Consider the following 14,056-nt stretch of genomic DNA (forward strand, 5'->3'; position numbering starts at 1 on the left):
TGGTTTTGTATGGTGTTAATACAGTTCGAAGAAATGAAATGAAACAAAAAAAGAGAGGGCGAGAGAGAGTCAGTTGAAGGCAAGAAGAGGGAGAATATATGTATTATGTAGGAAATGATGAAATAATTGTAATTGGTAATGTCTTAATAGAAACAAACCGAAAGGAATGTTGGCGCGTGTGTAATGAAAAAGAAATCCATCTGTCAATCTGAAGACCGAACGAAGTCAGTAGACAATCTCAGAGTCCGTGAATGGTCATCGAAGATAACCACATCTAAACCTTCCAATCAGGCTTGCGGTGAAGCACCTGCTTCACCTTCTCAACAGGCAGAACTCTCGACACATTAACCCAAATCCGTGAACCGACCCCCCGAGAACGCAGCCAGTAAACCGCGAAGAAGAGGACGGTGTTGAAGACGGTGAACGCACATAGATAGCCGAAATCGCGCCAGCGGTCCTCGTAGAACATGTTCACGCCCGCCAGATACGCGTCCGACACCGCGTACCGACAGAACTGGCAATTTGCAGTGGCGTCCGGGTTGTAAATCGACGCGAGGGCTTCGCGTGCAAAGACCCCCGCATATTCTCCGCAGGTCATCCCCGCAGGCGGGTTGAAGATGTTGATTTCCGGCTCCGCGCATCGGACAGGAACCCCATGCGTTGCGGTGGACATCAGCGAGGAAACGAGGTACGTAAACGGCGACACGTAGTAGGCAAAGTGCCAGAATCCGACGAGCTGCGAGAGCGGCTGGACGACGCCGGTGAAGGCGAGGATGAACGTGTAGAAGAGGATCGTCAGCATGGCCGCCGTCTCGGCATCTGGGGCCACGATGGCCAGGCTCTGCGAGAAGCTCGTGTGGTACAGCTGGTAGAGCATGAAGACAAACCACATCGAGGCGCCCCGGCCGTCGGAGATGTCGCGCCACCAGCCGATAGGGAAATACCAACAGATGAAGCAGACCGAGGCAATGATGATGTTGAACGGGATCTCCGCCACGATGCTGCCGACCACGAACACGGTCCAGTGGTACATCTTGGAATGCCGCTCGCGCACTTCGTACAGCTCCCGGTACTGGATCAGCCGCGGCTGCAGCTGCACGATGATCACGAGCGAGAGCAGGAGGAGCATGAACACAGAGAAGGTCTTGTTCTGGAGGCCCGCGACCGAGTTGGGTTCCTTGTAGAAGGTAAATCCGAGGAACAACCCGCCTGCCAGGTTGATGAACACCTTGCTCCAGATATAGACTGGACTGCGCCAGTACTGCTGGAATAGACGCCGCTGCACCGCCAGGTACTGATGCAACCAGGGCATGGCATATCCACTCGATGTGTCGGCAGTGTCAGTGTTTTCCCCAGCCGGGCTGCCCTCCTGGTGCGTCGAGTTCAGTTTCTCGATTTCCACCGAGACGTGCTGGAATTCCGGGCTCGACTTCCAGACTTCAGCCCAGTCCCGTTCCTCGTGGGCTGTCGCTCCGGCTCCGATTGTGTCCAGGATGTACTCGGCGGGATTGGCATTCTCGGGACAAGATGGGGCTCCGTTCCTCTCAAAGTATTGGATCACCGTGCTGGCGTTGGGGCCAATGTCGCCAAAATAGACGGTCTTTCCACCTTTGGCAAGCAGCAGCAGACGGTCGAACTGCTCAAACAGCATGGAAGAGGGCTGGTGGATGGTACAGAGAATGGCCTGGCCGGCATTGGCCATGTCTCGCAAGAACTTCACAATGGACCAAGCGGACTGGGAGTCAAGTCCGGATGTCGGCTCATCCAAGAACAGTAGGAGAGTTGGTTTAGCAACGAGCTCCAGCCCAATTGTTGTCCTCTTGCGCTGCTCCACGTTCAGTCCCTGGCCAGGCACGCCGATGACAGCATCTGCGTACTCCTGCATGCCCAAAGCGGCAATGATCTTTTCTACATAGTCATATTTCTCCTGCACGGGAACTTCCTTTGGCTGGCGTAGCAGAGCGGAGAATCGAAGGGCTTCCCGAACGGTAGATTCGGCGAGGTGGATGTCCTGCTGTTGAACATAACCTGTTTCCTGCTGGAATGAGCGGCCCAGTGGAGATCCATTGACCAGCATGTTGCCAGTGATTACCCCCACCGAGATCCGCTGTGCGAGGACGTTAAGCAAGGTCGTCTTCCCGGCGCCGGATTCTCCCATCAAGGCCGTCAGGGTCCCGGGCTTCACATACCCTTGAACGTCGGACAGCAAACGGCGTGTCTCTCCTTTGAGCTCGATATCGTAGTTGACGTGCTTCCACGTAAAGACCTTTTCGCCCCGGGCGACAGCATCCATCAGAGCTTCCTGTTGTTGACCGACTGCCACAAATTCATTGGCCCGGTCCTCCACGTCATCCTCTTTAGGAACACGCTTTGCGGAGGGCAGCCTGGGATGATGAAAGACCAGCGAGTCACCCTTCGAGGCCGGTGGGTTTTTGAATTCTGTAGCAGCCGCATATGTGGCCACAAAAAACACGAAAAACGCGATGCATATCCCCAGATTCCTCCAAAGGTGGGAATAAGAATAGGAGAATGAAAGCTCCACGTAGTCGTCTCCCGACACGTACAGCTGTCCAGGACGGGCCCCGGTGACGGCGCAGACCTGGTTCAACACGCTCGTGTGTTCATAGCCTGGTCCAGATGGCACCAGCGTGTTGCATAACGCGTTTCTCCCGTGGAACTCGACAACCATCAGGGCCTCGATCGCGTAATATATTGGGTTGAGGTAGCTGATCCATTTGAACCACGGATGCATGGATGGCCGGGGAATGATATAGCCGGCATAGATGCCCAAGAGCAGCAGCAGAACGCCCGCGGTGGCCAGGGCCGTTTCCGCCCGGTTCGCGAGAGCAGCGATCGTCCGAAACAGGGCGCTCATCATTACAGATACCAGGAAGGTAAAGAGCACAAAGAGAAAGAACGGACCGGGCTCGCGCTTGAAATTGGCTAGGAAGTAGATGATGACGCTGAAGACTCCCACGTTGAGCAGCTTGATCGGATACTGCACCACCATGGAGGCAAGCGCGTCGATGAACGGATGGTACATGGCATAGGATTTGTGTTTCTCCACGATCGGTCGCTGTGAGAACTGTGCGCTGATTTCGGCAAAGTTGACGAGGATGTTGAAGAGTACAGAAAAGAAGATTGCGCCGCCTTTGGAGAAAAACCCGCTGGTGTCCTCGGGGATGTCGTAGAACATGGACCCGATGACCAGGGCGACGACGGCCATGGTGACGACGATAGAGAGTGTGTATGCCTTGTCGCCAAGGATGCGTTGATAGGCGCGGATATAGGTCGCCATGAACTGCCTTCCCAGATTGAGCATGTACGGGGAACGGCTCCTGGTCCACGAGGTCTTCTCTGCAGCCTGTGCGGACTTGAAATTCTGCAGCGCATCGGAGCAGCCTCGCGGGTACTGCTTTTCGTGCTCCTCGATCTCCGCCATCAGCCTCTGGTAGTAGACGCTCTCCTTCCAACGCGAGACAAATTCCTCCGGAGTCCGAGGAACACGCTCTTCGAAGCCGGATCTCACTTGCCGAGCAACAGGGTCGGTGATGGAGGTGAGAAACTCGGCCGTCGTCTCGCGGGGACCGCAGAGAAAGCCCATGTCTTGGAAGAAGCGCTTTGCGTCACTGAGATCGCCGAACCAGATCTGGTGACCGGCGTAAAGGATCGTGACTTTGTCGTAGATCTCGACGAGTGAGTCTCCTGGCTGGTACAGCGCGGTCACTGCGACATGGCCGGTCAGGTTGGTTGCCACGCGCAGGGCACGGGCAAATTCGAGCGAGGTGGATGAGTCCAAGCCTCGCGTCGGGTTATCCCAATATGTCACCGAAGCACGAGTGGCCAGCTAATAAAACGTCCAGATTAGACTTGTGATTCCAGTAAAGACGAAGACAAAGGCGGGACGAACCATTTCTGCAATCGAGACTCTTTTCCTCTCTCCACCGGACACCCCACGGACAAAGTCGTTTCCAACCCTGGTGTTGAAGGTATGCCTCAAACCAAAGGTAGCACCCAGGATGTTTCTCATCTTCTCGATGTACTCGTCGCGGGAGAGGTGGCCGATCCTCTGCTTCGGGGTCTTGGTCTTGAGGGCGAACTCCAGCGTCTGGGCAACGGTCAGGTATGGGAAATGGTTCTCAACCTCGGCATTGTACACGACTTTCCCGCGGAAACGCTCTTTCACGATGTCGATTGGGACGCCGCTGTACGTGATGTCGCCAGCCCAGTGGGAGTAGCCTTCGGTCAGGCCGGCGAGAGTTTTCAGCAGCGTCGAGCACCCACTCCCCGGACGGCCCAGCACCAGCAGCATCTCCCCTTCTTTGACCAGGCCATTGATTCCGTGAAGGATCTCCCGCTGCGGGCCCTTTCCGAGAATGCCACTGACGGCTCGAAAGAGATCCAGGAAGACCGACAATACATCTGACTGGGACGTTGTGACGGCGCCCTCTCCATGGACTTCAACGTTTCGCCATCTGACTGACGTGCTGGGAGAAATGGGAGCCACATCTTCATCGCTCGAACGCTTCAGGACGGCTCTGAGGGTTTTCTCGAGCGTCCAAGCGGGGTAGTCGGTGTCGAACGGATCGTCACTGTCGGACGCTCTCGTGCTGCGTCTTGAAAGTGCGTGGACGAGCTCTGCAAATTGCTGGGGAGACTCGTTGATTCCATCGTCAAGTTGCGTAACGGAAGTCTGCTGACTATCTATCTGCAAGCTCCCAACGCTTCCAGGATGGGATTTCTCGGCGTCCATGGTCCCTAGCGGACGTCAACAACCTCGTTCCAGCTATGGAATTATGTGGGATGGCCCTCAGTAGATGTTCAGGCAAAAATGAAAGGGGATAACCATCAGCACTTACCTCACTCACGACGAAATCTGAATCGATCTGAAGGAAAAAGCTGACCGGTGTCAAATAGCTGCAATTGGGAAAGATAGCTAGGCTAATCGCGGTTTATATGACGGAGAGATCTGCTGGTCGCGTTTGCGGCAGCCGTGTCTCGGCCATCGGAGTTTTCGGTTGACATATTTGAGAGAAATTCACTCCCTTGACAGGGTCCCGAGACCCGGGTCCTCGACAGTTTTGCAACATGGAAGCTGGGTCTCTCATATCGAGGTTGATGGAGGTTGCTTGGTACATACTCTGTTCGGCATCCAATGACAGCCCTGGATTCTCCTTCGGTTCCGAATGGTCTTTCGGCACCGAGCTTTCGGTACCGAACGCTTGAACCATAGTATTATTTCTCTCCTGCATTCCGGCACTTTTTCCATTGCTGTTTCTCTTTCTTTGCCCTCCGGATATTCGGTACTGATAGAAATGACGGAACCGCCGGCGATGCGGCTTTCCAAGACTTGCGATGCCTGTAAGGCTCGCAAAGTCCGCTGCACCAGTATGTTCGGAACTCCGGTTGCAGCAGTTCCGTGCTGATGGCTCGCGTCTAGGATCCAGTGAGGCGGAACAGTCTGCATGTCACAATTGCATTGTACCGTGCATCCCTACCTGGACAGCTTTTTTAACCGAGCTCGTGCTGACATCGATCCATTCGAACAGTCACGAAAAGAGCTGTGTCACTACAGCTATGCCAAGCCGCCCCGAAAGCGCAAGCAACCGTCTGACGAGGCTGACGAGAATGAAGGTAGAGACTTCCTGTCTGGAACGAAAGGCTCGATTGCTTACCAGACGATCTAGGGTCACATGGACTGAGTTCTGAGACTGTTGCCAAATGGCAGGCAACTCCATCGACACGAGATGGAGATAGGACCCCGTGCTCAACGACGGTAGTGATCGGTCAGGAGTTGAGTTCCTCAAATGGACATCTTGGCTCCGTCAGCCATGGAGAAGCTGAATGCCGCATGTCTTTTTCCGGCGGCAATGGCAACAGGTGTGTTGGCGAGAAAACAGCGTCGTCAGAACAGTCTCTATCTCCTAAGCTCTACGTCGACCTTCTCCTCGCAGACCGTCAGACACCTGCCAAGCGCAGAGACGAGAATGCCCCCAGCAAGGTCAGCTCGCTTGGGATGTACTTAATTGCTCTGGAGGGTGCTGACATCCTTTAGTTGACCGAGTTCTTTGGTATGGATAAGACACTGTTTACACAACAGCAAAGGCACCTATCGATTCTGATTTCTTTTAGGACCAAGTTCGAACATTTCATTCTTTTCTGCCAGCAGGGTGCATTCCCTCAGCAACAGGCTTGGGCACACAAAGCTGAACCGGCTTATGGAGACGATTGGCTCAGTAGCGAATTCAAGGGTAAAAGGCACAGGCCGGATGCTACCTTTGAATTCCGCACGGGACTTAAACAAGGCACCGCTGCAAATCAGTCGCGACTTCGCAGTCTCTTGCATGAGATGTATGCTCTTGCCCCAATCAGTGCCCCAATCAAGAGACATTTATTAATTCCGATACAGCTTACTTCGAACAGGTCCATCCAGTTTATCCGTTTCTTGACCGGGCGTCCTTTGAGCAGAAAGTCTTTGGACAGGCCTTCTCCCCATCGTCCGTAACCGATCCAGCTTGGTCCGCTCTGTATCATGCTGTCCTTGCCATTGGCTGTCAGTATAACGACGGTGGAAGTTTTGACCCGGGCAATGGACAAGCTTGGAGTCTTTTTGAAATAGCGCTTTCCCACTTTCAGGACATTCTGATGACCAAAGGTTCTTTGACCGCCGTCCAAGTATGTCCTCCTTTCCCGAACATCCATCTTAGACAAAAGACCCTAACCGACGCTTCCTGGCAGGCTCTGACTGCCATGGTGGGATCCCCTGACTGTAGGCTCTGGAAGACGCAGGCTGAAACCGATTCGCAGGCTATCTTCTCGACCACGGTGTCTGCCTGGCAATTCGAATCGCTGATGATCTCCGAAGCGGCCAAAATGGCCCAGAACAATGGTTATAACAAGGCAACCGGTCCGAACGACAGTATATGCCATCGCACCTTTTGGGTTCTGTACACTCTCGAGAAGATATCCTGTTTTACCACAGGGCGAACTTCGGTAAGCTGTCATTTAACAAAATTAAACAAGAAGGCTTATAGTAACGAAAAAGGTTCTCATGGACTCTGACATCGGATGCCCGATTCCCTACGTTCCCGAGTCCGTCTTCGGGGATTATGACTGGTTCCTCGCCTCTGCCAGATATGCCAGGCTCGTCTCGAAGATCTACAGTAGCTTGTTTTCTGTCAGTTCGGCAGGGAAAACAACAGGCTTTTATCACACCTCGATTTGCCAGCTACGTGACGAACTCGAAGAGTGGAGGATGTCGATCCCAGAGCGATACCGGCCTGGCGAACCACTCCGAGCACGGTCGTTGCCTGGCATGTTGGCAGTCTCAATCGCACTGACCACACAATACCTCTACTTTAACGCCCTCCTCACCTTGCTGCGGACTTCCCTCCAGGTCGGAGCCGACGAGCTGGGCACCGCTCACCAGCTAGCAACGAAGAAGTTCCTGATGAAGACTGCCTGCTCCATCTTGGAGTTGACGACCTACATCGAAGTGGCCACCTATACCTCCTTATGGTACGTTCTCCTTTCATCACACTTATGTACTGATTTAAGCGCTGGTACATGACATCCAGGGTCCTGGCACTCATGCCGCTGTCCGCACTCTTCATCATTTTTGACCTTGTCGTCCACAACCCCACCCATCCAGAGACGAATAACAACCTGGCGCTCCTGGACGTCGCCAGTGGCCACTTCAGTCGGGTCGAGTACGAAAGCCGGGGAACCCTGCCAGGCTCCCTGGTGGCCGAGTTTGCGCACATTGCACGGGAGTACGTGCGTGACGTGCAACTGGGCGAGCGGGGCCGGAATAATGATAGCAATCATCAACCTGGCAATGGGACTACAAGTAGCAAAAGTAATACCGGGGTGAACGATGCTCCGAATCAGGCACAATTTCCGAGCCCTGTCCTATCTCAGACTCAGTCACAGAGTCAGGGTCAACTTCCAAACAACGTGTCGTCCGCAGCAGTCGCCTCTCAGACCGCAACGACACGACAAGCTCCAGTGTCCCTAATGACGTCTCTGCAACAATGCGCCTATCACCAAACGTTCGGCGGATCGCAGCCGCAACAAGCACAGCAATACAGCAGCAGCGGTACTCTTATGAACGCGAACGATGGCACCGGGACCGAATCGCTGTTCTTCCCGCTGGTGGACGATCCGAGCTACATGCCGGAGGAAGAGCTGCAGCTGCTGGGGATAGACGTGATGGATCTGTTTGACGCGGTGAATCCGGCCGTTGTTGGGGGTAGCTGAACAATGACTGCATGAGTACATACATTGGGTACTATTGAAACTCGGAAACTTTCCGTAAGCGGTAAAAAGCATATTGTTGATTTGGCCAGCTAGCATTTTGCATTTACAGTACTGGATTATGACCAGTTTCTTATCAGGGACATAATGAATTACGGCATTGTTCCTCCTGTATAGTCTGTCGGCAGTAGACGTAGATTTTGTGCGGCATGATATGTTTATTTAATCTTTGGTTGGCCTGGTATGACCTGGATAGACATATTTCAATACCTTGTTCCTGCATTGTTCTCTTGTCTGATGAATGTCATGGCATTGCTTTTTTATTAGAGTGGTGAAACCGCCAAGAGAGATTTGACTTCTTGATTTGTTACTACTTTACTGTCTCATACATGGTGAGTCAACGAGCATCTGGTGCTGAGGAGTCCGATAGCCCAATTGCTTTCCATCCTGATTTGAAGCGAATGTTGGTGTTCTAGGGTTCCCAGTGTCTGTCGACATTGAGGCCATTTTATGTTTTTTTTTGAGGTGTCTACATGCCCAGAATCTTAATGTCTATATAATATCAGATAGTGATGGCTATATTGATATTCCTGCTATATAGTTACCTAGTAGCTGGTATGTGATATAGCAGTTCAGACCCTCACCTAGCTCACACATAAGGAGGTGGCTATCTATAAGTACTATCTTAAGATGTATTAATAATCCAAGCTGTCTGTCCCTTGTGTTCCTAATATAATATATGAGGATCTACTCTATGCTATAAATATTCTATTGCATTCTAATAATACTTATAACTGGTTACCTTTCTGCGCCCCACTCTTATGACAACTAGTGAAACTGGGCCCGATAAGTTTACTGTGCCAGTCAGTCTGCATGCTTACTCTCGCAACAAGGACGCCCGTATGTCACAGCTGGCAGATATGGTGTGGTATCTTTGTGAGAGGAGAGCAGGAACTGTTGCGACCGCATCCTCAAGGGAATGAATCTACCATCGGTCATTGAACGCTTTCTTACCTCATTAGCTGCATTTCTTTGTGCATCTGCTGTTGATAGCTGTGGTCTATAGATACATGGAACGCATCTAAATGAAATATTTTCTTGAGTCATCCATCCTCCAAATTTCTTTGTTTTGTAGATACCATATATAAGATATAAAGCTTCAATCACAAAATATATTTTGACTGAATCTCCTAACTCATTTCGCATCCCACTCCAAGAGAGCCTTTCTACAATCCTCTCTTCGGAAATTATCCGGCCAGCCATATTCCCTATAAATCTTCTTCATTTCCTAAGATCAGGAATCAGCTCAGCGTTAGTCCTATTCTATCAAGGAAACAAAGGGTATCAGTCGAACAGGCAAGAGGAAATGCGTACCTCGCCGTATTCATCGTCACCAAAAACCACATACTTGGTTGTCACCGGCGGCATCCACTCGAGACGAAGATAGTTGTTCTTCCACTTCTCGTGTTTGAATGCCAGGGTCATGGTCTCGTCAATGCATAGCCGATCTCGCCAGCTGCGCGGGTCGTCGGCGGGGTAGTTTGGGGGGTATTCCCATTTGAAGCGGACGTAGTCTGATACCGTTTCTGGGTATATCACATATATTAGCCCTATTTTTTTTAAAAAAAAAGTATTTATTTACTAAACTTACCATCACTCGTAGCCAACATGATCCAGTGCCCCACCTTACTCTCCCCGTATGTCAAAGAGATCACCCACGACGGAAACACGCCATCCTCATCGTTGGGATCATACCATCTGTTCCAGCCCGCCCGCCAGTCGCAAGGGCGTGTCCAATCCGCAATGCAGTAGTCATGACCCGTCTTCTTGAGGGTCATATCGATGTACGGCAAATGTCGGAGGAGGGCGACCACTTCATCCGTTTTGGGCTCGGAACGCGCGAAGACCAGACTCTCTTTGGTGATATCGGGCCAGCCACCCGGTGGAGGGTAGCGGATATCCTCCGGGCCCAAGGAGGGAAGAGTGGTGAGGAATTGGTAGAAGGAGAAGATTAATGCGATGATCTCTTCTCGGTTGTAGTGGTGGGTGGCGCCATTGAGGCGGGGGTCTGGAGGGGGCATTTGTTTTTTTATTATATTGTATTCTTTTTGGAAATTACTACTTGTTGGAAAGAAAGAGATTGTTTATGTAGAAGTACTTCTAACCCTGGCAATTAGAGCGGGGTACTGTGCTAAAAAAAGAAAGGTAGGGCAGAGAGACTATATACACTAAGTCCGTGTTATATAGAGATCATCTCCTGCTCAGAATCCTGTACGTCCTCCTTCACCATATAAAAGGGAGCTTCTTATAGATCTTTGAGACTGAAAATTGCGAAGCCATCCGTTGCTAAAAGTCGGCATCTCTTGGCCTTGATAAGCAGGGAGATTTGTTCAGAAAAAGTGAGCCTTCTCTCAAATAATGTCACCACTAATTATTGTATCCACTTGTGTAATGCCTCTTCTATCTCTGGCCAGTTCAACGCGACGTCTTTTGATATTCGACGACTGCTGGAGAACCGTCTAAGAATGAATATGAGTGTTTTTGATCTCGAATTATTTCATCTCAAGCCCGATGAAAGGGGCTCAGACTCAATTTCATCCCGTAGAAAAATCTTGTGGTCAATTGGGCTGCGGTTTGTTGGAACACGCTTGCTCACTTTCTGGCGGATTACCTGGACGAGCCTAGTGGTACACGAATAATTTTGATCTTACTTGGACCATTAACAGCTTCATAAGTAGATCATTGGCGTGAAGTTGGTGAAGTTTCTCAGCCAGCTTAATGTGCAGGGTTATTTCATCACCCTTGTTCATTGTTTCTGCTTCAGTCTGTGCCGAGCCTCCTTCCACAGAAAATTCAATTGCATCAATATGGGATCCATATCGACATCTTTCCTGCACCTGAGCAAAAAACAAATAGTATTCCTGTTGTTCCGCTGTATTCATTTTCCACGGTATGAGAATGTTTCTGATGTCGATATCGACAAGCTCTTGAAATTCGCTGGCCGACATACTTAACTGTAGAAAGATCATGTGGTAGTAGCGAATGGCAAACAGAGTTGCACAGCACAGTCGTCTGAAATCGTCAGCTCCGCCTCCTTCATCTTTCTGCTTAAAAACACAGCATCTCTCAAATCCGAACTACTCTTTTCCGTGCAATTCTTATTTTGCATGTAGCATCGAGTATACCTCACCTGATGCACCATCTTGTCACAGGGATGTGCTGAGCCTCGCCAACCAAAACAGCTGTCTCAGAAGACATCGCAGCTGCTGCCCGTTCCGACTCCATGCTCACCTCAGCTGGAAGTTCTCCATTCTCCACAAAGATAGACACTCGAGAGACAAAGTCCGCCACAATCACCTTGCTATCCTTGCTATCTTTGTACACAATCGACACCAGCGCTCCCATCTCCTGTCCCAGACCCTCGCAGAAGCAGCCTGCCAGGACCAGCGCAGGGCTTTCAATGTTGTGGGGACCGATATCCTTCCATGATGGCCCGTCGTCTTCTATCTTGCCAAAGTTGCATAGGCGATAGTAGCTCTCGTCATTCTCGATCCTGAACCAGACTGTATCCCGCAACGGAGCGGTCGACAGCGGCAGGGACAGACCCGGCAGAGTGGCGATGAGGCCTCGCGGGCTCTGCATCGCGAGCGGAGTCGCCAGCAGGGACGGCGGGGGGAGGGTAAAGCCCTGGGTAGGCATCAGCGAAGACGGCGCCCAGCGGAAGTATCGCTGGGTCAGTCTTCTCCCCGGAGCAAACATCAGATGCGCCGGAAAGAGTTTCATCATCTGCAGCAGCTCCGCCATGCGATGCTCCGGGGCGGTGCTCGCGATCCTCCCGGCATCCAGGTCCAGCAGGACCGCCAGGCAGACCGGTTCGTCCTCCTGCTTGGTGGTCGTCCGCCACTGCAAGGCCTCGACCAGCTCCAACACGCGTTCGCTTTCCAGGCGTTTAAAACGCTGGAAGTATTGCAGAGAGGACACCACGTCAACGGTGGGATTAGCTGGCACGTCGACCGCCTCGTCTCGCTGGCTTGCGTCGATCAGGTCCTGCAGTGCTAGAGCCTGCTCCTTGAACTGGAAGAGCAGCTCCTTCGCCAATGCCCCCTCCTGCAGCGTCCACAGGCGGCGCATCCACCCGGAACAGACGATTCGCATCAAGCACTCCACCGGCGTGGTTCTCATCGATGCCGTCTCAAGCTCCCCGTCTAGCACGAGCACTTTCGCCGCGCTCTCGTATGTCCTCCTCATCCTGCCGATGGCCACGGGTCGATACTCTCCCCGGATCGGGACACAGAGCGTGTCGAGCCAGAACAAACCCGGTTTGTCGTCATCGTTCTCGATGATCATTGAGACGAGAAACTGGATATATTGGAGTTGGCATGTCGGAAGGGCATTGGCAGTGACGTTTCCCCTTCCGTCGGACCAGACATGCGAAATCGCAACGTAGCTGGGAGGGTCCTGAAGGTCTGCCTCGACCGTCTCGATCGTGCAGCCCTTCTCTCCATCCATCACGAGCCTCACCAGGGGAATGTGTCCATTCGCGAGGGCAGATGCCAAGCTCTCCTCAGGCGGACCGATCAAGTCACAGTCGCAGCTGTCGACGACATGTTTCTGGCGATAACGGTCCTTGTCGAGATAATGCATATTGCACCTCTTTGCCGAGCAGGTTGCATGCCTCGCCATTGTCGAATAGTCCATCCGCAACGCGCTGGCATAGTACATGGCCGACGAGGAGAGCAGAGACGACAGCATCTGCACTCGATTGGGACACCATCCGTCCATGCGCATCCTTCGCGCTGGCCATGTGCTTCGACGCCAGGCCTTGGGCTTCCGCTCCGATGTCGGAAATACACGACGATAGATGCGGATGGCAGCATACTCGAGCGTCTCGCAGAGAGCGATATGCACAAACCCGCCTGGGCCCAGCGGGTCGTAATCAGACCGCTCGCTGTATAGCCGATCGACAATGAGCTTCGCGTCTTCCAGGACGGCCTGTACCTGGAGCGCATGCTGCTCTCTGTCCTCTGGCGAAGCCTGCTCTTCACGGGCAGCCCACACGCGCAGATACGCGGGCAAGGCAGCGGTTGTCAGGATGTCCCGATCCAGGAGGCCCTTGGTCACAAACTCGGTGTGCTGGATCAGGATGCCTGGGATTTCGAGGATCTTCGATAGGACCCCAAAGAACAGCCACTCCTGGACGAATCCCTTCATCTGCCAGGCGTCGAGATCCCCCAACCGTCCCGTCGTGAGGACGGCATCTTTATCCAGGCCTTTTTTGGCCGGGTAGTCTAGCAGCGGGCAGTCGATGGGGAGGCGGAAGTTGGGATCGCAGAGATATTCGACCTGCGGATGCCCGAGGAGGGGGTCTGCAGGGAGAGGGAGGTGGTCCATGGCGACATAGAACTTATCATACACTTGAAATCAGGAGGTGACTGTCGCCAGGGATGTAGAAATGATTAGCTGTTAATGGCACACAAGACTGCGGCTCAAATAGTGCTGCTGGCAGGCCTGTCTTGCCACACAACTCCTGCAGAGAGAACTGGTCTTGCCAAGGGGATGATAGAGGATATACAAAGTATCGCAAGATGCACTGCTTGTCAACTTGCTGCGTTGGACCAATGACATGGAGAGAAACAACTAAGTCAGTGGGGAAAAAACGATTCGCCCTCGTCAGATTTAATTTCCTGTGGGAGACGTGGTTACAAGATCGACATATCCACCGCTTTGCTGGGAGTTGTTTAACCCTAAAAACTACGTAGTATAATTCAGGGAATACAAAGCGGAGGTACAGTACCAAGAC

At 52.3% G+C, this 14,056-nt stretch overlaps 4 protein-coding genes across 4 annotated transcripts; 1 reads left to right on the forward strand and 3 right to left on the reverse strand.

Moving 5' to 3' along the window:
• Positions 1-274: 274 nt before the first annotated feature.
• Positions 275-4,753, reverse strand: T310_9869 (ATP-binding cassette multidrug transporter; the record flags this gene model as incomplete). The annotated part of the gene is made up of 2 exons (XM_013467681.1): positions 275-3,847; positions 3,911-4,753. 2 exons carry the CDS (start codon positions 4,751-4,753, stop codon positions 275-277), a joined length of 4,416 nt encoding a protein of 1,471 aa, XP_013323135.1.
• Positions 4,754-5,465: 712 nt separating this feature from the next.
• Positions 5,466-8,259, forward strand: T310_9870 (Fungal specific transcription factor; the record flags this gene model as incomplete). Its single annotated transcript, XM_013467682.1, has 6 exons — positions 5,466-5,634; positions 5,688-6,001; positions 6,056-6,251; positions 6,410-6,993; positions 7,046-7,518; positions 7,578-8,259. The coding sequence occupies 6 exons, from the start codon at positions 5,466-5,468 to the stop codon at positions 8,257-8,259; spliced, it is 2,418 nt and encodes an 805-aa protein (XP_013323136.1).
• Positions 8,260-8,785: 526 nt separating this feature from the next.
• Positions 8,786-10,337, reverse strand: T310_9871 (uncharacterized protein; the record flags this gene model as incomplete). Its single annotated transcript, XM_013467683.1, has 6 exons — positions 8,786-8,808; positions 8,862-8,983; positions 9,138-9,241; positions 9,271-9,309; positions 9,631-9,842; positions 9,908-10,337. The coding sequence occupies 6 exons, from the start codon at positions 10,335-10,337 to the stop codon at positions 8,786-8,788; spliced, it is 930 nt and encodes a 309-aa protein (XP_013323137.1).
• Positions 10,338-10,813: 476 nt separating this feature from the next.
• T310_9872 (HET domain protein) lies at positions 10,814-13,647 on the reverse strand (the record flags this gene model as incomplete). Its single annotated transcript, XM_013467684.1, has 3 exons — positions 10,814-10,927; positions 10,968-11,270; positions 11,548-13,647. The coding sequence occupies 3 exons, from the start codon at positions 13,645-13,647 to the stop codon at positions 10,814-10,816; spliced, it is 2,517 nt and encodes an 838-aa protein (XP_013323138.1).
• Between the last annotated feature and the right edge of the window lie 409 nt (positions 13,648-14,056).

The sequence above is a fragment of the Rasamsonia emersonii genome (genome assembly GCF_000968595.1).
Source record: "Rasamsonia emersonii CBS 393.64 chromosome Unknown ctg1118621762233, whole genome shotgun sequence".
Lineage (NCBI taxonomy): Eukaryota > Fungi > Ascomycota > Eurotiomycetes > Eurotiales > Trichocomaceae > Rasamsonia > Rasamsonia emersonii.